Source organism: Alligator sinensis, unplaced genomic scaffold (assembly GCF_000455745.1).
Source record: "Alligator sinensis unplaced genomic scaffold, ASM45574v1 scaffold686_1, whole genome shotgun sequence".
Lineage (NCBI taxonomy): Eukaryota > Metazoa > Chordata > Crocodylia > Alligatoridae > Alligator > Alligator sinensis.
In genome coordinates, this window is record NW_005842760.1 from 592,914 (window position 1) to 618,498 (window position 25,585).

At 44.2% G+C, this 25,585-nt stretch overlaps 1 protein-coding gene across 14 annotated transcripts in view; it reads right to left on the minus strand.

Annotated features, from left to right (window-relative positions):
• MADD (MAP kinase activating death domain) overlaps nucleotides 1–25,585 on the minus strand; it is a 122,836-nt gene that overhangs the window by 61,819 nt on the left and 35,432 nt on the right. For 10 of the 14 annotated variants that reach the window (XM_025216655.1, XM_025216664.1, XM_025216666.1 and 7 more), the window contains 17 exons: nucleotides 21,341–21,955; nucleotides 19,490–19,793; nucleotides 18,676–18,807; nucleotides 17,315–17,428; nucleotides 16,490–16,570; nucleotides 14,643–14,699; nucleotides 13,703–13,881; nucleotides 11,675–11,910; nucleotides 11,100–11,256; nucleotides 9,091–9,194; nucleotides 8,330–8,523; nucleotides 7,064–7,347; nucleotides 6,218–6,360; nucleotides 4,713–4,814; nucleotides 2,243–2,345; nucleotides 727–913; nucleotides 371–521 (listed from right to left, as the gene is read on the minus strand). In XM_025216655.1, coding sequence (XP_025072440.1) covers nucleotides 371–521; nucleotides 727–913; nucleotides 2,243–2,345; nucleotides 4,713–4,814; nucleotides 6,218–6,360; nucleotides 7,064–7,347; nucleotides 8,330–8,523; nucleotides 9,091–9,194; nucleotides 11,100–11,256; nucleotides 11,675–11,910; nucleotides 13,703–13,881; nucleotides 14,643–14,699; nucleotides 16,490–16,570; nucleotides 17,315–17,428; nucleotides 18,676–18,807; nucleotides 19,490–19,793; nucleotides 21,341–21,955 — 3,143 coding nt within the window. Of the gene's footprint in view, nucleotides 1–370; nucleotides 522–726; nucleotides 914–2,242; nucleotides 2,346–2,806; nucleotides 2,867–4,712; nucleotides 4,815–6,217; nucleotides 6,361–7,063; nucleotides 7,348–8,329; nucleotides 8,524–9,090; nucleotides 9,195–11,099; nucleotides 11,257–11,674; nucleotides 11,911–13,702; nucleotides 13,882–14,642; nucleotides 14,700–16,489; nucleotides 16,571–17,314; nucleotides 17,429–18,675; nucleotides 18,808–19,489; nucleotides 19,794–21,340; nucleotides 21,956–25,585 lie in introns of all 14 variants that reach the window. The other 4 variants (XM_025216667.1, XM_025216658.1, XM_025216663.1 and 1 more) reach the window with 4 other exon arrangements.

The window sequence follows — 25,585 nt, forward strand, 5'->3', positions numbered from 1 at the left end:
ATATCTGCCTGGAACTCAGCTTTCTGAGGCTACGCGGAGAACATTCTCATCTGAAGGTTTGGGCTTTAAGAAATCCCACTTCATTGTTGTCTGAGACGCTTTTTGCCTCTGAGAGCTGTATTCTTTAGATTGTGTTGTACAGCTTGTGTTTTCAGTTACAATTTGGGTTGGGCATGTTTTTTCAGACCACTCAGTACCTTAAGCATATTTGAGCTCTGTGTTTTTATGAATTAGGACACAGCACCTATATATCTTAGGGATGGTACGAAAATAGCCATGAATTTATATACAGAAGCCAGAAAGTATCTAACTCCCCAAAAGTTACCCTACATGCTCCACTATAGGACAGTGTTGTATCTACGTCTCTTACCTTTGTTATAGTAGTGGGTATGGGCTATCTCCAACAGGCCAAAGACACTGGCCATGCCACCCAGGCCAGCATTTGCATATGAGTGCTCCAGGCTTGACACAGTGCATTTGAGCAAATCCAGCATCCCTTTGTAAACTTTGCGGCTGATTTCCTGTAATATGAGAGGCTGCCTCAGAAATGAGTAATCCATCCCAGCACATATAAGCTATGCCGGGATCCAACTGTTTTTTGCTGCTAAACTATTTTCTATTAACAGAGTTTAGGAGATAATTTAAGACATCACCTTGCAACACTCCCTACAGACCAAAGCTGGGCACAAGACCAGTTTGAGTAACACAGGGGGAGCGAGCACTGACCACATCCTGGATGACATCCTGCCGAGCATCCTCCTCCGACTGGATAGTGCGATTCAGTTTGCTCAGCACAAAGACGCGGAGCTGCTCACTCTCTAGCAGACGGCGGACTTTTTTCATGTTCAGCCAGCCTACACCCTGCGCGTCAAGAACATTGTGCACCACCTCCTTCAGGAACTGCTGATTCTCACTGCAGGATGGAAAGAGAGGAATAACAAGCAGAAAGTAACTAGTTCCTCTATACACAGAGTTTGAAGACCTAAGATATGACCTGGCCAGGACAACTGCACAGACGTATTCCATACCAAAACTGAATTTATGATGGGAGTATCTAAATCCAGTTCACTGTACTACTAACATAATTTCATCCACCCTAACTCATGTTTTACAGAAGCTGATCTCATCAAACTGCTCTAACTCAAAATACTCCTAGCTCCCCAGTGCAATTGGGCTAGGCTACTACTGCAGTATCTAATCTAATCCTTCTGCATCCTAACCAGGAACAAAAAAGAAAGAGACTAGTGGGTTTATCATGGTGTTTTCCTCCCTTGTCCCCCCCATGCCTATGTCTGCCCTAGCCCTCCCATCTGTGCCTGGCCCCCATTCCCTGCTCCCCCCTGCAGCCTGCCCCCCCCCAGCCCCCTGCTCTCTACACCCCCCACCAGTGCTCACCCCTTATACCCTGCCCTCCACCTCCTCCTTTCTCCCCAGCGAAGCTGACCCCCCTGTGCCTGGCCTCTGCACTCTCTGCCCACCCTCCCCTCTTACCTTCTGCTGCAGCTCTGATCCTCCAGGACATTGAGCAGCAGCAGTACCCTGGCCCTGCTCCTGCCCAGCCCAGCCCACCTAAGGAGAAGTGGTGACAGCTCCTGGCCAGGGCAGGTAGGGGCTGCAGGGACCAGAGCTGGAGCAGAAAGTAATGGGGGGAAGGGGAGGTGGAAGCTTGGTGGGGAGAAGCAAGGGATGGGGGAGAGAGGCTGCAGGTCTCCCCACACCTCATGGTCTCCCCAATATTCCCTCTGCTGCATGCCTCCTCCCCTGCTAAACAAATATTTCTAGCAGGGGCAGGCAATGGCTCAGCTCTGCTTCAGGTCCAAATTGAGGACCAAACCTGGAGCCAAGCCAGTGCTTGCGCTGGGCTGTACTCAGATCCAAGATGAGGCCTCCCTTCAGCCCTGGTGTGGCTGGGGATAATGGGGGAAACTCATCTTGGATTTGAGTAAATATGGTAATTCAAGAACCAGAGCCTTCTAAGAACCCAGACTGCAGGAAGAGACCCTTCAGAGCACAAAGTTACATAGATTTGAGCACAAACTCTAAGGCTGCCAATACCTTCACATTTTGGGGGTAAAAGCATCCTCTGAAAACTTAAGACCAGGAAGAAAACATGCCTTGCCAAAAAGGCTAACAACAAAGTCATCATCTTCAACAGACAATATAAACAAACATTTCCACAGGGGATCAGGGAACTTCCCTACCAGCGATGTGTATGCAAATAAGTTTTTAGTGCAACTTTTACCTGGAATTACTGGTTCGTCCCTGAGGTGATGGAGACTCCCTCTTCACTGTTGGACTGTGCTTAATAACTGATGATTTCTGATCCACCAGGGCCCGCCTATTCCCTAGTTAGGGGTGGAGACAGGATGAAAGAATAGTTATCAAAAAGGGAATCTGTGCCCATAGCAGTAACAAGAGACACTAAAGTTGGCTAACACTCCAATTAAATAACAGATAACAGACTTTGAACAAAATGGGAACTCGAAAAGCAGAAGCAAATACCATATTCTAGCATCACACATCGGCAGAAAACAGTAATGGGAACAATGCAGAAAGAGAAGAGAAGAGAAGATCATAATGAGAGCAGGAGGTAAAGGGCAGGTGAAGCTTGGCTGCTCTGCATGCAGTTCTACAAGAACTATCTTCAGATTAGAGACACTATGTGTAAAAGCACAATGCATGGAGGGGTGGGCTAGTATAGATTATGTGACACTGGTTACCCAGTGAGAAAGGTAGCCCAAAAGGCAGGCACAGAGGATGCTGGGAGTTGTTACATCATGCACAGCTCATGCTGTAGGGAACCCACCTTCATTGCTTACTGGGCCAGCTTCAGTAATAATCTCCATTATAGTATTTAACCCAAATACTGGGACACAAAATACACAATTAGTACTGTACTACAAAGTCACCACCCCTCCACCAAAAATCCAAGGTAGATTCCAAATTCCTCCCAGCCCCCCCCAAAACAAAACCCAATGACAACTGAGTAGAAAGGATGCTTGACGGCCCAGAGATGGCAGGGGCCAGCATTATTAAATAAAAGACTGGCCTTGCCCTGAAATTTGGCACCTGGGAACCAATGTATTGCACCTTCCATTCAAAAACCACCTGCAGCACTGAGAAAGTGAATGGATGTGCATGAAACAAAAATTAAAAAAAGATGGAAAAAATTCATAAAATAGCAATGAAATGGAGTTTACAGAGAAACAATCCCAGCATCATCTCCCTTCACAGAGTTACAAATGCAAAATACCACATACACTTGGGAAGAGGAAGAGTTACACAGCTATTTTAAATCTGTACAGAGACACAAAGACATTTAGAAAACATTAGGTATGTAAGTGAACCTACCAAGGCCAGCATGCACACACAACACACACATACCTCTATATGTACACAGAACAGACTGCTGTTAAAGAGAAAGCCCAGACTCATTTCCTGACATTCACATTTAAAAAAACCTGCAGTTAGAGTTGTCAAGAAAAGAAGGGGAAAAAACTGCTGGAGATGAGAGGTAAAGCATGAATATGAAATGGGAAAACCCATCACTGTTTTCTTCCAATGTGTGGAATCAACAACAAAATTAACTAAAACAATCCTACTGAAGAGTGCCCACACTAACACAGCTGTGCTTCCTACCCTGCACAACTGGAAATGGGAATACACCAATTAGTAGGAGATGCCCAGAAAATAATTGTGCAGCGTCTTTCCTAATATTTTCACCAAACCAAACCTGGTCTTCTCATTTTACACCCAAGGAAGGAATATTCATTTCAAAATCAAAATCCAAAGTCCAAAGTCAAAACACAAAACCCAACTTTTGGCCTTTGTTACAAGGTCAAAGTTCAGCAAACATCATACCAACCTTCATCCACATCCCTTCCCACTTCCAGATTAAAGTAATCTTTACCAATGAAAATGGTGAGGAGGAAAAAATAAATAAAATCAACGTATTAAAACAGAACAGTAGATTCTAGTAATATAGAAGAACCCAAAAAAGCAAACAAAGCCTTACTCTAGCTTGGCAACTGAAGAAGTCTCAATGCAAAAATAATAACAAGCCAAATAACTTCCATTATCATAACTACCTCTAGGTTAGACTGTACTGTGTAATGCCCTCGTGTACCAGGGTCATTTCTCCAGACTCCACTCCATATTGCTTTGTAGTACTACAAAGGAGAAGGCAGTGCTCTGCTTAAGGAAGCTATTACACACAGGCTTAGGGACAAATCATCATTCCCAAATGAGTGCTACTGTAGTAATATTTTACCTCTCTTCAGGAGAATTTCCATCTGGCAGCCTGAAAATATTAATTAAGCCTGAATCTGCATAGGAAATAGGTATTCTCCTAATTGTACAGAGGGAAACTGAGGCAGTTCTGAACAGACTTTCCCAAAGTCCAAGGAAGTAAGCAGAACAGACCCTAGAATCCTGCTGTCTGTCATGCTAAATGCTGAAGTGTATGTATTCTGTATGTTCAAGTGAACTAATGGAAGATACAGAAGACTCTCTCCTTCCTCACAAACAACCCAGTGCTGGAAAGAAAACCTGCAATGTCAAAAACCTATCCCAGATGAACACTGACCCAGGTCCCCAGAAAGCCATTCACTGTCCCCACCCCCAGAATGATTTTTTGGGGTCAAGTCCTTGGACTGTTTGGCAGCCTGACAAACTTCAAAAGGCAGCAGCTGGCAAGGGGAAGGAGTGGTTACCTTTCAGGCTGGGAAAGGGAGTGTTTTTGTCTCTCCCAGCTTTGGTTGGTAAGGCTAAATTGGATAAACTGAAACTTGTGCTGTGGTTCCGGTAGAGGCTGCCTACAACAGAAGAAGAAAGACAATTAAATGTCTATGCTCAATGCACACGCACACAATTAATTCACTCTACCTACAATTCATCTTCTTATTCAGATTTTGGAAGCTACACATCCCTAGCACTTCAGTTACATTCTGTATTCCTTTGTGCCCCTGAAAGACCAATATTAGCCCAATGGAATATTTTTCTACAAGTAATCAGATTTTTTAAGAGTTTAAGAATCTTATCTAAGTTTTCATACTGTTTCACTAGTATGGTATCAGAGCATCCCAAGGGTGCTGCAGACCATCTGGTAATATCCCATATTCTCTCCTCCAAGTCATAAGATTAAGTCTTTTGTGTTTTCAGATCGACTCTTCCTTGGGGGTGAATGAACTAGCATCAGATGAGGGAACAGAACTCTTAAAAATCTTCAAGTCATGCAAGCTCAGACTAAGAATTATGGATAGGGCCTCATGCACTCAGACTGAAGAATTTGCCAAAATAACCATTTTTGACATAGAGTTATACTCCAGAATCTGAGCTGTCTATGATAAAGAGAAAAGTTTTTTTAGCACTTTTGGTTGTGCTGAAAATCTTTAAGAACGTGTTTGAATGTAACTAATGCAGTCATCTGCCCAAGTCTACAGGTAGCCTGAAATCATTCTTCTCAGATAAAAAGGGCAGCTAACCCTGAAACCACCATGCTACAGCAAATCATTTAAGAGAAACATGCAGTTAACACTTTTATCCCACTATCCCAAACTCCCTTCCTTAAGTTTGGACCAAGCACCAAAAGTCCCAGCTGCCTTCCTGACCTGCTCCTGCATGAAAACTTCTGTAATCGTTGTCAGTATATTCCATTGCATGTTAACAGAAAAACTGCAACTGTGGGGGTTAGGTAAAGAATCTGAATGTAATATCTGAACAAGCAAAAAGGGCTACTGAATCTATCACAGTCTCATGTTGAAATAATTAAATACATCACTTTTTTAATTTAAACTAAGCTGCTACAGAATTTCTAGTCTGTACATCAGAGCAGCACAAAGTCCAAGGGTCTTAATATAGAATTAGGCCCAACTTACTGAAAAAAGCATGAAGCATCTTCAGTCACAGGTGCTGTGACTCCCAGAGTGATCTCTGGTAGAGCTGACGAAAGCTTTAAAGTTCAGCTGTCCTCCTGGAGAAGCTTAAAGGTGCCCTTCACCGGAGGTGTGACAGGGCAGTAGCAGCACACAGAGCAGTGGTGGCTGTTATTTTTGCCCCTTGTTTCCCCAAATCAATGCTGGGGGCTGCTGCATCAGTTGCCCTCCCTTACTTATGCTACTGCTCTTCACCTTGTTCTCACACCCTGTTCCATGTCCCTCTCCAAATGACACTGAAGTACAATCATTAACATTGATTTAGGGGATGCAACAATACATACTGGCAAAAGACATGATGCCACCCCCAAAACCTTCACTGCTGTTGTTGGAGATAGTGGAATTTGGGGAGCTAGCCCGAGAGTCTGACTCCGCATCAGAGTCATTGGCCAGTTTTAAACTGTTGGGACGCAGTGGCTTCTGAGACCTTAAAAAACAAAAGGTAGAGATGTTATTCATGGCCTTGTACAGACTCCAGAGGGATCTCCCCGACCCAGACTTCTAGGATGCATTCCACATCATGTTCAATCCACTTACTAATACTTTCAGTAGCATCCCCTCCCCTTGTCCCTTTTCCCTCTATAGAAGATTTTTTCTTTCTGCCAGTCTTTTCTTAGCATCTGGCAACATAGGTTTTTGCCAAATAAAACTCATGCATCACTAAAACATTATCTCAGATACCACCCTGCCTTGCCTTCTGCCATACCACAACAATGTTGCCATGAAAGGATTAAACACAAGTAAGATAAGGTATGACATACCCTTGTTCAAGCTTCCATTATTTTCCAGGACCTCTGAACTCTTTATGTTTTTATAAATTCACCCACCATTGTGGCATCCAATCACCCTGCATGTTGCTTCACAGAAGCCAGGATTCATACTGGCAGTTCCTTGGAGATTTCTAGGAACCAGGCACTGCCAGCAGGTGACACCTGCAGCACTTTTTGAAGTCAATAATCCTGTCAGTCCTCAAAATTTAAACAAAAATAAGCCTAAAAAAGGTACTGGCATTTGTGAACTGCAGCTACTGAGCACCAACTGGAGGAGAACATTAAGATATCGGAGATCTAGAAGATTTCTGAGTAAAAAGTTAAGCACCAAAGCATTTTAATTAGCAAATTGAATCTCACCGGTTCCCATTAAGATTCTGGTTGAATCTTGGAGTGTAGCTCTCCTCCTGTTCTTCCTCCTCCTCCTCCTCCGTAGGGAAGCCATACTGCGGTTCAAAATATGGATTGTCATATTCTCGTTTCTTCACCACTCCATCTGTATAGCTCAGGCTACCAGCAGGGCTTTCGTTCTCACGGCGTTCCAGATTTATCTTGGGAAAATTCGGTTGCAGTGGCAAGGTGGGAAGGTGGTTTGAAAATCCAGCAACCATCTTCTCCTCCATTTCTGCTGAATCTGCTGACTCCTGTGGACCAATCAAGTCACCAATTTGTTTACCAATTTTTATTTCCTGCTCTTTCTTAGATTACTATAGACTCAGGAGTTCTTCCCCCCTCTTCCATGAAAAGTCTGATCTTTTTAGACTAAGGGAAAAAAAAGATTTCAGTCTTTCCCTGGATCAGTATTGTCACCACTCTGTTATGTCTCTCTCCCCTCCCTAAGCTGAAAAACTCAGAGTTGCACATGTGTAAAGCCAGTTACTAATTTCAGGAGGACTGTTCCAGGGTTACGCAGAGGGACACCTTTACAACCTTACTTTTATGTCTTATTAGCTGAGAAATCAATCCGACTGCACCACAAGGTTATTAAAAAGCTTTGCATTTGTTCCTTGATCCTCAGACTCACCGTTTCCCAGACATGCTCCCAGTTTGTATCCACAGTTCCACCACCCCCTCACTGGAAGCAAAAAGCTATACCATTTATGTGGATTCACTCTGTGCCTGTAACACTTGCTGCAGCAGCCCTTCCAACTCACAAAAGTGAACTCCAGGATATTTGGCACTTCCACTGTCTGCAGATCTGATCGGATTTTAATTTTCAAAGCCTTCCAGACCCCTGTATTAGCTTCACTCAGTACAAACCCACCCCTCAATTATTTTGAGGTTTTTTGGGTTTGTTTTTTTTAATAATCAGATTATTAAAGATCTAATTGGTATTTGTCTAGCAAATACAAGTACATAAGCTGTCCAATGCGGATTATTCATCAAATTACTTCCATTAGGGTACATGATCTAGCGTACCAAAGAAATCTTTTCCTTGTAATATACAGTGCCCAGGCCTTATCAAAGAAGAGGATGGAAACTTCACCTACTCACAGCTTATCTAGCAGGAGTCATCCCTCACCCCTACACAGAAAGGACTATGCTCCCATTCCTATACTCTTTCCTCCTCCAGATTCTAACCCTTCGGGTGCCTCAGCTTGGGAGTGTAATGGTCCTATCACACACATGATTCACCCCATGAATGACTGTGCTGGGGCTGCTACTGGCTGTAGTGCTGGAACTTGAGCGAGGCTGGTTGTTGTCCTGGGAGTTCTCACTGTCCAGGGCCTGTTCATCTAGATCTCCTGAATACTCCTGGAAGTCATCAAACTCCACTTCACTAGCATCACCAAGAGCTGCATGCGTCAGGGGATCAACATCTGGAAACACAGAAAATGGCATTAAAAACCATTCACAACTCCAACCTCTTGCCCATCAGGATGAGTCACTGACAGAGAAAGGCTGCTTAGTACTTTACTGTAAAACATGACAAGACTAGGTAAGATTTCTTCAAAACCAAATATATATATATATATTTCTAGTGACCTCACCAGAACTCATAAAGAATTAATTTTTGTCTCCCTACCAGAAGTGGTTCCTTCATACCATGACTTATTGATGACTGGGAGTGGAGATGCTTATACTAGTATTACCCATGCTGTACCTCTTTTGTGGATGACAGACTTTAGCTTCCAGAACTATCAAACCAGCTGCATTCACCAATAACAAATTCCTGCCATCCTTTTCCTACTGTTCTTTCAGAGCATTGTTTGCAGAAAGGGGAAAAAGGTTTTTCTCCAGAAGGTGCCTGAAGGGCAGACCATAACATTCCTGCCTCTCATTCTGATTAAATGACTCAGAAGAATCATCTCTCCCAAAGCAAAAGTGAACTGGGGAGGAAGGGTGCACATTGGCCTAATGAAACTACAGCTCAGAAAATTACTCACTTGGGGTATCACCATTAATGTCACATTTCATCATCTCACTGACAAAGTCACCGAGGGAGGAGTAGGAGGAGCTTGAGTCATCATAATCCATGCTGTCACTGCCACTACCACAAGAAAGAGAGGGAGAGAGAGAGAGATCCTTAGCACTGCTTCTGAGTGTCTGTCCAAGTCCCACGTCAAACTGATCCCCACACATGAGCCACAGTTGTCTAGCTGGCATCAATCTGGGACTGGGGTCTGACTTCTAATTCAGGGCATATTTGTTTTTGCCTACTCCTTAATGATCAATCTGGGAAGTGCTGGACTAGGTTGAGCACATGTCATCAAGGCTCTCAAAAAGGAGAGAAAAGGAAGCAGTAAGTGTGAAGGAATCAACAAACACAAGCAAAAGAGCTTTCTTTTTAGACTAATAGAAGAGCCAGCACTATCTGTGCATTTGGTCTGTCCTCTGTGCTTATGTGCAAAAAAAGTCCCCGTGCCAAGGCTCTGCAGGCTCAGAGGCAAACAACAGAGCAGACAAAACCCTGTGAGGTAGAGGTAGAACCACCAAAAAATGAACTGCAGTTATTTATATTTTATTAAATATATGAATGAAAATAGTGGTAGATTAACACTAACAAACCTCACAGAACTGTATAACAATGCAGTGCCTCACTCTGGGCTGAGCTTTCCAGTACCAATGTGATAACCAGCATCTAGCCACTACACACTAATGAAATCTGCAGTGATGACATTTGAGAGTTTAACTCAGAGTCAACTTTCAATATGCAGTTTTCCTTTTCTGATGCCTTCCCCCCCAAAAATGCGTAAATGCAAACAGCCCGGGTGAAAGAAGCAGAAGGGAAGAAGGCTAAGAGAACAGCATGGAAGAAAGAAACACAGGTAGTTCTCGACTTACAACATTTCGAGTTACAACATTTCGCACTTACAACATTTATAAACTGACACCCTGTTTCAACTTTATGACATCAGTTTCAACTTATAACGCTTGATCCCATGTGACGCCACGCCAGCGAACAAGTTTGCTGCATTGCTCATCTCCCTGGAGAGCATCTGGCCAAACATCTTTGGACACTTTCTTTAAGAAAGCAGACAAGACTCCAGAAAAACCTGCAACCAAGACTCCTGAGAAGACTCCAGCTAAGAAGCATTCAAAAAGTTCAGCAAAGTCACCTCAAAGAAGTCCTTCCAAATCAGTACGATTGCTATTTACAATATAAATACATTAATGTAACTATATTACTCATCTATACTTGATCAAGTACAAAATTCTGGGAAAATTGGTGAAAATAGGGTATCGGGCCTTGGTTCAGGAACCAATCCCCCATTTATAACCTTGTTTCTTATGAGAAAATTGGTTCCGAGTTGCGTTTCGATTTAAGACGCAGTTTTCAAGAACTATCTGTGTCATAAGTCCGAGGATTGCTTGTACTGAAGTGCACGTGTAGCACAGATAGCAAGAGGAAGCAACAAGAGACAGAGGCAGGAGTGATATTAAATAAAAGCTAAAAAGTGAAGATAAAGAGCTTATATGAGAGAGCTAGCAAAGGGATCTGAGGCTGCTGTGATACAGGTGATACAGAGCATTAAAGGAGGAAAGTAACTAGCAATGTTTTCCACAGGCTAAAGAGACAATAAAGAACTGGACAAATTCTTGGAGGAAAGGGGAATCAGTAGCTGTTGAGCACAGGAGTGACGGACACAGCCCCTGAATTAGAACTTCCTAAACCTTAAATACTGGAGGCTGAAAGTGAGAGGAGCAGTGGAAAAAACACTCTGGTCATACCCAGTTCACACTCCCTTTTACCATCCACTTTCTGCCACCATGTGACACAGGATGCTGGACTTGATGGATCTATAGTCTGACCCAGTAAATGGCAATTCTTATGTGCTTATGAGGAAGTCTGGGAAATCAGAAGAGTAGTTTGAGACAGAAAACAAGGAGATGACTAGAATATCTAAAAGTGACCATTAATAAGCAGTTGAATCATATCATGTTCTCCACTAACCTGTCATCAGTTGGGTCAGAGTCTGTTTCCTTCTCTGTGGGGACACACAATGCTTCAGCCAGCTGGGAATTGCTGTCATAGACACGATAATGGATTGGCTGCAGCTGATGCGCATACCATTTTGGTTTGTCACCAATCAAGGCTGGATCAAACATGTCTGCACAAAAACACAAGGAAGGAGAGTTAATTGGATGTATTCAACAGTATCATGGCAGCCTGCTGACCCCAGTCATAGCAAGGTCACACTGAGCTATGCACAGCACAAATAAATTAAAAAAAAAAAAAAAAGAGTCCCTGCCCTGAGGAGTTTACAGTCTGCAGACAAAGAAAAACAGGTGAAAAACAAGGAAATGACTGGAAAGGGAAGAATAACAACTGTGATAACAACACAAGAAAAATACACAAGCCACTGGGAAAAGTACATCCTAGTTCAAGGAGTTGTATTTGAGAGGAAGATTCCTTCAAAGGAAGCATTTGACTCCACAGCTGGAACAGCATGGTGGCTACCCATTTTTTTTCCCATAAGACCTTCATATCAGAAGTTTTGGCATTTAGCAAACAGGAGCAGGACTTACTATTGTGGATCCTTTGAAAGGCATAGTTAGTAGGATTGAGTGACCATTCTCCAAAATATTCCACTGCTTGTGTCCGGGACAGTTTGTCTGCAAAAGGAGTTTGCTTTGGTCTGGAAGCAAGAAAGGAATTGGCCTGAAAGGCTACCACTGGTCGGGGGAAGAGACGAAGAGTGCGAGTATGCATCTGGAAACCCTGCAACACATTTGCAGAATTGAAGAACCTCACCATAGCAACCCTATAAAGAAAACAGATAGGGAAAAAAAACATGAAGGAGAGAGGACAAAAGAGGGCATCAAAGTCTCACCCAAATGACAATACTTCCCAGTAAAAGTATCTTCTGGGGAGGAAAGGGCAATCCCATGTAAAAATGACTGCCCCTGGGGAACAGCACTGTCTCAAGAAACTACTTTGTTTTAAATGCTCTTTCTTCACTCCTGACCTACAAAAAACTAGAACTCATGGTTCCAAAATGATCCCTTTTATTAGACCAACTGGAAAATGTCAATTTAATTGTCCTTTTCTGCGAGCTTTCGGGATCAAAGTCCCTTCGTCAGGCTCTGGGAAAAGTGTAGATGGTATAAGATGGTAAAAAGTCCCCGTAGGTTTATGGGGTGTATAAATGAAGTTTATTTCCTACCTATGGGGACTTTTTACCATCTTATACCATCTACACTTTTCCCAGAGCCTGACGAAGGGACTTTGATCCCGAAAGCTCGCAGAAAAGGACAATTAAATTGACATTTTCCAGTTGGTCTAATAAAAGGGATCATTTTGGAACCATGAGTTCTAGTTTTTTGTATGTCTTTTTGTTGCAGACCAGCACGGCTACCAAGAACACCCCTTTCTTCACTCCAACATTTTTTGGATCCCTCAATACACATGGCTGCCATGGAGCAACATCCTCCTTTATAACAGCTGACAGAGATTGCTATTAACTGGCCAGACCTCTTGGGTTATATTTCTTAGGCCCCCTCTACATGTTACAAGTACTGCAGTTAACTGTGTGATTACTTCGGAACCAGCTACACATGAAAAGTACTTATCACACAATAAAAAGCTCCAATCATCAATAAAGTTAGACCTTGAAAATGTGTATGAACTTCAAAGCTGGTTGCTATTCAGCTTTAATTTGCACACATAGCAGGGTCTCCCCTGCAGCTGAGAGCCCTGTAAGCTGTGGGCTCCCAGCCACAGGGATGCAACTTCCCCAGCAAGACCTGCAAGTCCCACAGCTGTTGGGAACAGAGTTCCCTCTAACCTGTACGGCATGCACGGCCACACAGGTGCACTCATGTCACGTTGTCAGGTGTGCCTGCGCAGCCGCACACACCACACAGCTTAGAGGGAATGCTGGTTGGGACTCTCAGCCCTAGCAGCTGCAGACTCTGGATCCCAGCAACACCCAACTTCCAGGACCTGGGTGCCCCCCATGACAGGAAGCACCTCAACTGAGGGGGCTGCAGCCACAAGAATTTGCTTGTTGCTGGCACAGGGGAGCCTAGGATCGGGCTCATCCTACACCAGCAATAAGGCACCTTGGGATCTAATGTGCAATCCCACAATTGTGCCTCCTGCCATGCACATGTGGCATGGCAGGAGGTGTGATTGTGTAGATCACACATTAGATCCAATCACACCTTTACCTGCCCTTGTAGACAGGGCCTTAGAGTAAATACAACTGTGTGGAAAGCAGCAAATGCAAATGTGTGTAATTTAACCTGAATTCACATTGTTAAGCTGTGGAAATCCAAGGACAGAAACTGAACTGGGGGAAAAATACAGGTAAAAAAAGGCAAGAAGGCCTGAAAGGTAGCAACCACAGGACATGATCATTCTATCCATCTACCCGGGCAACTTGACACAAACTTCAGGGTAACCACTGCCTCAATGTTTTTGTTTGTAAAGTTACTTCTAGCTGTCAGCATTTAGTTGAAAGAGAGAAAGGCTTGCACCTCAGAAATCCCTGCACTCCATCCCGAATGCAAAACCTCTGGAGATATGACACTAGTGTTCCAGCTCAGCCTCACCTGGTAGCCACGTCCACAGAGTCCACATCGTTACCATAGATCAGAGGGTTGAACTCCGTGGAAGGAGTAGACTGCAGGTCATTCTGTGGTCTTCCCAGGAGAAGTGTCATTTCTTGTCCCTCGTGGAACTTCTCTAGGTTAAGAATGGGCTGGGTATTCAGACTCATGCTGGCCAAAGCCTGAGAAATAACAAGTCACACTTACAGTCAGCATGAAACCACTTTTCATGCACTAATATTGTGCATACAGCTGCATTGCCTCCTGGGCAATCGCAACAAGTTGTACCAGGCTTTAGCATGCTTCCAGGAACATGTCTCACACCATCCTCTGCCCCTATGCTCAGCCGAGAAAGAGAACCCTGTGCTGGTCACTGGGCCCTGCTTTTGCTAAACTGACTCAACAGTTCCCTCACTAATGGCACAGTCCTGGAGATGGGCTCAGACTGCTGACCGGCTAATTTAAACACAGATGTCTCCAAGAGTCCAAAACCTGCCAGGTTCATGAGTGTGTAGTACTCTGGATCCCAGCAGCTTGACAAATAGTTATTCCTATCTGCACCTGAGAGCCATCTCCAGTGTTCAGAAATATCCTCCTTGGGCCTGAACAGTGCCATAGTATTATGGTGTCCAGCACCTCAGCAATTAGCTATCGGAGTCTAGTATCCTGGGACAATGCATGGGTATCTACACAGTCATACCCCTACAAAGCTAAAGCCATCCCAACCCCTGAGAGTGTCATCCAAGTCTTAATAATTTAAATGCACCTTCAGGAAGTTAAACCTTTGCAACCAAGGGAGTCCCCCATTTCCCTCTCTGCCCCATGAGTCTCCTTCCTCTAGCCTCCCTTTGATTATTTCCAAAAGTCAATAGGAAAAAAAAAACACAGAGAAAAGGAATAAAATGGAAAGTTGAGGGGGAAAAAAAGAGTAAAATAAAAGAACCTTGTTGTCAGGCGTGAGCAGCTGTTGCTGAGTGATTGCAGTCATGCTAACCAGACACTGGAGGCAAGATGGAAGATCACATGACAACACCAGCAGCCAATCAGAGCCAACACGAACACATGACCACAGAGAGACAGATGGAGAAAAAAAAATTCTATTACTACCAAATATCACAGATGAGAAAGGAAATAAAAGGGACCACAAATGGGCACAGTTCCTAAGAGAGGCCAAACTGTTCCACCCCAGACCTTTCTCCTCTGAAAATGAGGGCACTTCAGTCCACTGGCTGCCAGAGATCTTTTAATGAAAGCTTAAAATCCAGGGTCCCAGGTGCTCTGCACGGACACGTAAAACCCTAGTGCTTTATGTCAGATGTTAGCCTCAGTGTCCAGGAGGAAAGTTTCTCTGCTATGTCTCAGCTGGTAGTCAACCTTCTCCCTCTTCCTTCCCAGTGGCTACCTTGGAGTGGGGAGATGTATTCTGAATCTGGCGGAGTGTTTTACTATCCCTTGATGGAAGTTAACAAAGAAATATCATACTTTGTTATACTAATGTTCAACTTCATCCTGGTACGTGGGAGTTTTGATAAATAGCCCCCTGAACTACAAGAAAAAAATAAACAAATTCTGGGGTTGCAAGTGTAATTTCTACTGTTGGATCATTTACTGGTGATGTCCAAAGGATACCAAGTTTTCTACTGTTCTATATATATAGGGCAGAGAGAGAGAGAAAAATAGCAGCTCTCATCAGGTTTACAACACACTTTACCTGTAGGTACTGCATGCAGAGGGGGGGGAAAAAGAAGAGGAGAAAAAAAAAAAAAAAAAGAGATAAAACCTGCTTCACTGGATCAGCCAGTCATGACCCAAGCTAATTACTGGCTTAACGGGATGTCAGAGGTGGGACTGAGACCTCAGACACAGATAATAGAAAAAGAGGAAACGAGGGGAACCAACAAGAGAAAAACAGGGTTAATTTGGAGTCTAAAGTCTACACAGAGTCTATAATGGAGGGACTGCAACCTTCTACATTAGTAAAAGCCAGATGCAGGGAAACTGCAATCCATAGCAACTCTAATAGGTTGTGTGTGGTGTCTCAGGCCATGTCTCAAAAGGTACCCCCTAACTGGACCTATAAAGTTCCCAGGAGATTTCTCTACTTCCTTACTAGCTTACTTCTTTGAAGGGCAGAGGTAATAAGCAACGTCTTAGAGATCAGTATACATGTCACCCATAGTATTCTACAAGCCTGAAATGCTGCTGTCCAGCTTGAATGTTGGGGGGAACAGTGTGGGGGGAGGGAAGAGTCTAATGGTCACCTGCTAAAGGGGTGCTCCTAGCATCTTTAACAGGTAAGTTGAGGACTTCTCAACAAAGCGGGGGGGGGCGGAAAAAAGAGACCACAAAAGAGCAAACGAATTAAGTAAATGAAAGTGAATTATTCTGAGTAGACTCAGAAAGGTTTCTGCAAATGAAAGAACTGTCAGGCTTGGAGCATTTCAGAGACAGCAAAGTTACCAAAGGAGCCATATGGCCTTTGAGCCTCTAGAGAGTATATCCCTGCAGCTTTATTACTCATCTTTCCATATTGACAAAATATGCCAGAGCTGGAGGGATCTTCCAGCACTCCTACTTTCTTTATTCATGGTCAGTCTAAAAATTACCCATCACAATTATACACAGCTACCAAAAAGACCACTTTTAGCATGTTTTGTTCTAGGACAAGTGCTGTCCACAGCCACCCTCTTACTCAGGTTGGGAAGCCAATATTTCAATGATCCGACAGCACCTGCTGAGTCTCACTGGATCTTACTCCTCTCCCCACCAGCCTCCTAGTGCCCTGCTTACCTGTTTCAGGTGTTTTTTCAGCTCTGATGCCTCTGGCTCTGGTAGAATTGGCAACAGTTCTGCATTTGTTGGAACAATGACCTGGAATTAAACAGCAAAACAAATCCCAATAGTATCCACAGCCAGAGTAGACTCCCTTGGCCTTACCAGACATACTAGAGACCACGGCATAAAGGCTAGACACTGAGATGGCATCAGCACTTTGATTTTCACACCCTGGGGTTATTGTTTAATGGAGGAGTAACTTTACCCTTTATAACACAAAACAAAAAGTTTAACCAGCAGTTTCCTACCCTTCAAAATCCTGTTTATTAGAGGCTGTTACCTGCATTTCTCTTGAAACAGTATTACTACTACCACACTCCAGACTGGCGTATGCTGTTCCCTTTAAATTGCCACACCACATGCTACTGGAGGCCTCTTACAAGACCTAGTTCTATTCACCCCTGCTTATGAATTGAGAGAAGATGTAAAAAAATAAGATCGAATCTGCCAGGCAATGTGCTTTCATAGCTTCTTTCCTGGTTCATTCTACCTCTGCACTTCCCCACAAAGCATGTGAATGCTCAAGTTTAAACTATCCTGTAAACTACAGAATCTCATAATAAAATAAGATTAATACTATTTTTTCAAGTAATTTTCAACTCCAATAGGGAGACAAGTGTGGGGGCAGGACTGAGGACAGGCATCATACAAGCAGAGGGGCAGAAGGCAGCCTGACTTCAGCCACACGTGCACTTGTGCCTCTGCACCTTAATTTCTCAAATCCACCATGGAACTGTGATCCATCATCAAAACCACAGGTCTCCGGCAGGGATCACTTACCTTATTGGTGTCCAAGTCAACCAGCCACACGTCATCAGGCATTTTAAAGTCTAGTTTGTAAAGAAAGAAGCTGGCTGGAACCCCAATGATGTACGGTGTGGGAGCCAGGAGTAACTGGAGAGGAGACACATACATTAACAAGAGCAAAATCTGTATTGGTAACTCTGCTCATTGCCACCACCCTACATCCTAAATACATTAACTACAATCTGATCAGTTACGACAGCCTGTAACCATCCCACAAATCATCCAAGGGAGAGGTAATAAAAGGACAAAGTCCAAAACTCCTGAAGCAGGATTAAAACATCTTTCCTAAGGACATGCCAAAATGAATGAGCTTTCCCTTGGCTATGTAACCAAACTCTTGGGAGAAGGATTTAACAGAAGCCCAACAGCTTGCTGTACTTGTCACGGGCGCAAAGGAAAAGATGTTCACAGCAAAGATCAAGCTAGAGTAAGAACAAGTCAGACATGTATAAACAAAGCACAAATGCAGTGAATCAATTTTGTACCCCTCCAGAAAGAAAGCCATTTAAAAAAAGAAACACTCACAAAAACTATCTGGGTTTCTAGGCTGATGGCTTTCCTAAGGCAGCACAAGCAATGGAAAAGAATTTTCAAATCTGTACTGAAAAACTAGAGAGAGATTCAAGTTGCTTTCAATAGCAGAAGGTAGAGAGGAGAACACTCACATCAACAAAGAGATACTATGGGGAAAGATAAAAATTACATTGGGTTGCTTTAGACATACAGCAGAGTAAGACTAGTGACTTGGAGGTGAAAGGGTCTTTTGTTCCTTAAATCCCCAGTCAATCCTAGCTGGAAAGGGTTCTTGGGGCAAAAGAACTGAGAGCACAACAGCAGAACAGCAATGGAATCAACAAGGTAACCTGAATGCTGCCTCTCCAAAGCTATAACGATGGGTTCCTACAGGAAGCCTGCTGCCAACAGAAGCAACTCTGAGGAAGGAATTGCAGATCATACTGTTTACTGAATGGGAATCTTTGACAAGATCTTAAAAAGGGACCCTGTGCCTATTTCTGAATAGTCACTGGGTAAGGGTACTGATTTGCTCATGTCCTTGGCAAGGCATCCTTCCTCTCCTCCCTTAACAGTGCAGCTGGTCAGTGGCTTCTGTTGTAAATAGGGCTGTTTTAAACGGAACTCTGTTAGCAGTTCAAGAAATGATTTGGGATTAAAAACACTATAGAAATGTAATGCAAAACTACAATTCACAGTCATGTGGGATTGACAATACATAAACATTGCCCCTGTGCAGAGGGGGGTTCAAGAAGAAAATTACGGCCCTCTTTGCGGAACACAACTTTTGCAGCAAGGGCAAGCGAGAAAATATGATGTACCTGCTCTGCAGAAGCCATGCAAGTAGGCAACAGCGGAATCACTGGGAACATGTACTCTAGTGGATAGATCATAGCCACAAATGCCATCACAGACATAGAGAGAGCATTATAATCTCGGGATTGCAGTACAACCTGTGGCCAAGAAAACACATGTTAGTACCACAGTCACCACTCTTCCAGGCCTTAAAGAATCTCAGGGTCCACAATAAACTACACCCTGGTCCAATATTTCTACTGGGATATCAGAGCTGCTGCTCTGCCTCCCTGTTGCTTGGCAATGATGAGATGTCATGACCCAGTACCAGCAAAATAAGCTTCTTAAACCAGTGGGTTTCAACCTTTTTATACTTGAGGCACACCTTGGAAAATGCCAGCTCTTAGTTTTCATTCAATTTTTGACTACAGAAAAATAGGACAATTTTTCTGTTGCAAAGAACTCAGAAAGACCTGCAGCATGTTTTCAACACTGGATTCCTATTTGAAATCTCTGTGCTTATCTTGTGATTTATGTTCGCATTCCTAACAGTGCTAACAATGTGTGGTACCCACTAGGCACCCCTGAAAGGATGTCAAGGCATCCCAGGCTGAGAATCACCATCTTAAAGACTCTGCACAGAGAACAAAACCCTCCCACACTGGAATCTCAAGTATGGCCCAACCCTGGCTCCTATTCAAAAACTGTTCCCTATGACCATACTACTTGCCTCTTCATAGTTAGGTTCCTGATGAGCTTTGATTTGGGGCTGGGTTAGTATAATCTCCTGCAAGGGACATGGTGGACTGGAAACAAAACCCAATTTTTCGTTCTTCTCACCTTATGCTCCAGAAGAATACAGGACAGCACCTGCAAACAGGCCTCCACACCCAGTAGTTCCAAAGGTAGATGCAAGGGGAAGTCCACCAAGGTGAAACGGGATGGATCAGGGAGGGCAAAGGTCAAGGCTGGTTGCAACTCATGTGGCAAGACTTCCACATCCACCCGCTTCTGACCAGCAATGGGCACAGGTGAGCGGAGCAGCCGGTAAATCCAGGCTTCTATCTCACGGAGATCATGTAGCAGTGCACTGGACTTCTCCTCCACTAGGAGAGAGCCCGTGAAAATTCGCCACATAGTATCCCTGTGCAGCAAGACAAAGATTAAGTGAATCTCATGAATGCAATCTGGAGCTGCTCCACACAGACTTAAAAATCTCCTCCATGACAGACAAAAGTGTATCTAGCTCTTACTGGTCAGCCAGGGAAAGGGAAGAGACATTAAAGCTGAGATAATAGGAATATCAACCCTTTGATTACAGTAAGAGCCACAGCTATAACAGCTTGGTCTGGTAACTTATCAGCTAAACAGGGCCCAAACCCACCAAAGAAACCCCAGAACAATAGCCTGTTGTTGCAAGGGACTCCACCCCAACACAGCATTAGGAAGCTCTGAGTCACTGGAGGTCACACAACCAAAGTCCTAATGTTTAAAAATATTTTTTTCTTCTTAAGAACATGGGAATTCTGCTAACCTGGCAAATTCCAGTTTAGTTAATAACAGCATAGCTTGCAAAATACCCTCAGCAGTTTCTATTTGATCTAATATTCTTTTTTAATTTCCTGTCCTAAACTGTTGAACTGGGGGCTGCTAAACAACTGAAGAGTCCCACAGCAGAGGTGGCCACATTTCAGATGGGAAAACCGATCGCTGCAGGTGTTCCTTGGCACGCGAGAGAAATGGGTATCCAGTAACAGAAATATTCCTATCCTCTGGCCCTTTTGTGATACTCCCATTTATAAAAGTATTCAAACAACATTTCCAGCTTGGAGACCTGAAAGTCACTCTTGCTTATGAAATCTCCTAAGCAACAGGGCTCATAGTCTGAGGCCTAGTCTAAGCACCTCTTTCACAGCTGGACACTTCGCATCAAAATATTCCCTTCCCTAAGATGTAGTCTATATTTCCTCTTTTTGCTGACATACTGGAAAAGAGCAATCTCTTTCTGGTCATTAAGTACTGTGAACTAAATACAACACAGAAACAGTCATACAAAATACTTTTGCCCCTCCTGCTCTCCAATGTGATGGCTTGGTCTACACATCCAAAACCACAGCATGAGATGGCAGAAGAGGAGGAGTTTAGATGACTGCTAAAAAAATCTTTCGTCTCTCTTAGCCATTCCCACTCCCAAAGTTGTTTCCCCTCTAAATGACCATTTAATGCCTGCTATTTTATTTCATATGCATCAGCTACACTGTCCTTCCCCTACCCAAGTTGAAATGTGCTGTTATTTCTTAGCTATGTTTCTAACTGGTGAGGATATCAATCCTGGCATGCATCACCGGCACTCAGGTAATAAAGGAACAGTGTCAATGATGAGACTTAAAAAGGACATATCATGTTTTAAGTTACTAACAGGATGTGGCATAACAGAGGTACTTCACATAGGCAAAGGTTAAAATCAGATCAGGTTACTGAAACAGAGAGCAAGAAAGGTTAGCAAAAAGAAATGCAAAGCATTCCCTTTGTCCAGCAATTCTGAATTAGAACAGATTATGTCTGACAACTACCTGCATCCCTCTCTCACCTCCCTGTCACACAAACACACATCAAGATCTTCTGCAGCAGAAGCTAAGGCAAGGACACATAGCCCTGGACACAGGAAAATTCCTAACTCTCCCCACATACCTCTGTACTCCTCGAGGGATGCCTAGCTTCTTGCCCAGCAGCCTCTCACTGCAGCAGTCCACCAGCCTTTTCAGGGTGTACAGACACTCACGGAACGTGGAGACAAAGGGGTAGTGGCTAAGGATGCACAGGGAGGTCAGGGTGCTGTTCCGGGAGCGGTGAGTGCCTTTGGTCAAACGCTTACTGCGTGGAGACCGGTTCACATCTGGAGTAGACTCTGTGCTTGGTGCCTGCAGTGAAGAGCCACCCTCTGAATTCTCATTGCCCACTTCTTCTTGGGCAACAGAAGTGTCCCCAGCCTTGGGGGCTTTCTGTCCGTCCCGAACTCGATGCCCACCAGTGCCTTCTCCTTTCTCCTTAGGCAATCGCTTCTGGAAGGAGCGGTAGAAGTTGACACATATCCCATAGCGAATGACACCTGAATCCTTGTCTGTGAGCGTGAAGACAAAGGAGGTGTCATCACGCAGACTCATGCGTTTCTGCCGTACACTTAAGCATCCCTCTGGCTGGCAAAAGAACACCACATCAGGGGGCAAAGGAAAATCCACATGGTCTTCTAGTGGGTAACGTCGGAGCAATTCAGGGGTCTGGGCAACACTGTCACTGCTCGGCTGCCTACAAAGAGCAAAACCATACAACGATTAATCACAGCATAAACTTTGGCCATCTCACATGCACCTGTTCATATTCCAAAGTCCAGTTTCAACCCCTTGCTCTCTCTCTAACACATGCACTGAGCACAGCTTTTCAACTGTCAGTCATTGAAAAAAAGCCAGGAGCACAGAAGGAAAAAAGCAAAGGAACAGTTTGCAACATCATAACCATGAATCCGAGTTTTCCACTTGCCACAGAAAACTGGCGAAAATTTTCCCCTTTAAAAGAGAAAAATGTGAGAAACCATGGGTTTCCCTTTGCAGGCTGGCAGCCTTCCAGCCTGAAAGTGGCTTCTTGGGGCTAGGGAAGGCCAGGGATGCCATGTGCATGCGCGTACACACACACACACGGCCAGCACACAGCCGGGCAGGGTGGTGGGAGCAGCTCCAGCAGCTGCATACAGGTACGTCTATTTTTTTTGGGGGGGGGGGCCTGCCCAGAGGCACCTGCCCCTCCAGCAAGGACAGGGAGCAGAGGGAGGCCCTTCAAGGGTGGCGAGGAGCTGCGTGGTCAGGCCAGTGGTGCCAGAGGCCAGTGTTTGTGCTCTCAGGCGCAGGGGCAGGGCAGCTGGGAAACGCTGCCCAAGGCAGGGGAGGGAGGGGCGTGGCCAGGCCAGTTGACACGGCATGGGAGCCCCAGCCGCACAGAGCAGGGGGTGCCACAGGAGTCCCCTTCTCCTCCCTCCAGTCCATGCCAGGGCCAGACTTGCTCTGCTGCTGCCCACATGAGCCACAACCACCACACTCTGGCCCAGGCAGGACAGAGACCACCTGAAGCCCCTTGCCCTCCTTCTGCTGCCTGCAGCATGGCCTGAGCCAGAGCTGCACTTAGCTTAACAGCACTGCTATGGAGCGCAGTGCCAGTTCTCCCTGCCATGCGTCAGCCCCAGCCATCAGCGCAGGGCAGTGCATAGTGCCTCAGCTGCCGCCTGTGCTTCTGCATGATCAGATACTGATAAAAAACCTCAAATCAAATGCCAAAATATACAGATATTTAGAATTTGTTTTATTATAATGATTGAGGCACTGCTAGGCTTCCAAAATGCTTTAAAATTGGAAATATATAAAAAAAAACCCATTGTGTTCAACTGATATCCATCCATCCATTGTGGCATTTGATTTTTATTGCAGAAAAATGCAGATTTGGGGATTTTTAATCAGAATTTAGGATTTTTAAACAGAATAAACCAGGATCCCTGATCATAACTAAGATGGAAGGGGCAGCTCCTGGGAAATGGTAATCCATGGGTGTACTGTTACAAGAATGTGTCACCCTGGTAAGAGGAGTTTCCCTGAGTTTAGTTTTTAAAGTATGTTCAACTGCAAAGGTCTCTGGGTAACACTTAGAGAAAATGCTGCTTTTTTCTCTTCCAGACTTGGCTCCTTGAATGATAATGCAGCCAGCTTGACCCAAATCCAGTTGATTTTACCCTTGAAACAGATGAAAATATTGAGTGAAAAAAACTGCATTAATTCCCAAGCTGAGACAACAGGGAACTATCAGGTCAGGCCTCAGGAGAAGCTCGGAAAGACAGAAATATGCAGATGCAACGACGGTGGCATGGAAAATCACCTCTCACCACAGCCATTGTGCATTGGTTCAAATGCCCTAACCTAACTGACACTCTCCACCACTGGGTAGAAATGCACTTTATAGACTAAATCACAGATGCATGAGCTTTTGTGGGCAACAACTCACTTCATCAGATTCTGAGAAAGGACATGCACAGAGATAGGACTGCTCTGTGCATGTGTTCTCAGTATCTGATGACATGAGCTGTTGCCCACAAAAGCTCATGCATCTCTAATGTAATTAGCCTATAAGATGCATCTTTACCTTGCCTTCTGCCCAACTTCAGACTAACACAGCTCTCACTCCCCACCACTAACATGGCCCACTCAGTCTACCTGGCACAGGTCACCTAAAAGTCATTGTCACCTATGAGCAAGACAGTGAGAAAGGAAGTTCAGGAGCTTCTTCGTCAATAGACAAGGACAACTCCTCGCAATGTCCTGCCACATCCTGGAAAGTAGGCTGTGGTACAAAGAGAGAGCTGTGAAGTCCAAATTAGGCCAGCAATCTCCATGGGGGGAGAAAACCACTCCGAGATCACAGCTAGGGAGCTACTGAGATAGAAGTATACTAAACATCAAGGATAAGTAGGTATCTGAATTGATGTACAATGCATAAGCTATAGTAACCGCAGTGGAAAGGTACCAGATCCAAAAACCAAAATATGCATAGAAATCAAAGGGAGAACAATTTTGAAACTTTTCTAGCAAGAAAGAAAAACAGAAGAAAGTAAACAGTTTAGTTTCTATTATGATAAAACCATATTATAAGCGGTCTTTGTTCATGTACAAGGTTGGCTAAGCAAATGTCCCTAACACAGTCAGAATAAGATTTTTTGGTTCATTATTAGATAAAGCACAGTACAATATTTTTGCTTTTGATAATCCCAAAGGATACATCCTGACTCCACAGAAACAAAATCAGTGGCAAAATTCCTACAGAGATCAGTGGAGCCAAGATTTCAGCCCGTAAGTTTCACAAGAGAAATTTTAGTAACAGGATAAAGGTATGTATTCTGTTTTGATTTTGAAAGTGGCATTTATACTTTAGATTCACCGAACTGCAAAACTTGTTAAATTAACATGTAGGAATATCTAATTCAGTGGTTTGCATGATGGTAACTGATGGGGCCACTGGTGGTCCCTGGAGAGCTATCTGATCAGATAGCAAGTGCTACTTCTTTCTTGTTTCCAGCTAATGAACTGTACAAAAAGAAAATGAAAAAAATTAATTACTTTCCTGTTATAATTGTCAATGGGAAGTTGTATGATCCACATGATTACAGACGATAGGGATATTCATGGGACAACCATTAATTTCATAGATTTCATAGACATTAGGGCTGGAAGGGGCCTAAGAATATCATCGAGGCCAGCCCCCCGCCCGAAGGCAGGAAGTCAGCTGGGGTCATAAGATCCCAGCAAGATAAGTATCCAATTTTTTCTTGAAGGTGTTCAATGTAGATGCTTGAACCACCTCCGATGGCAGGCTATTCCAGACCTTGGGTGCTCGGACAGTAAAGAAATTCTTCCTTATGTCCAGCCTGAAACAGTCTTGCAGTAATTTATAACCGTTCGACTTCGTCATCCCTTGGGGCGCTTCTGGTGAACAAACATTCCCCCAGATCCTGGAGGACACCCCTTATAAACTTACAGGTGGCCATCAGATCGCCCCTGAGCCTGCGCTTTTCCAGGCTGAAGAGTCTCATAGCTCTCAGCCTGTTGTCGTAAGGTCTGTTTTCCTGACCTTTGATCATACGCGTGGCTCTTCTCTGGACTCTCTCAAGCTTCTCCACATGCTTTTTAAATTGTGGGGCCCAAAACTGGACGCAGTACTCCAGCTGCGGCCTCACCAAGACCGAGTACAAGGGGAGAATGATGTCCCGGGATTTGCTTCAGAAGCATCTACGGATGCAAGCAAGCGTTTTGGATGCTTTACTAGCTGCAGCATTGCATTGCAGGCTCATGTTCATCTTGTGGTCAATGATGACCCCCAAGTCTCTTTCTTCCATAGTGCTAG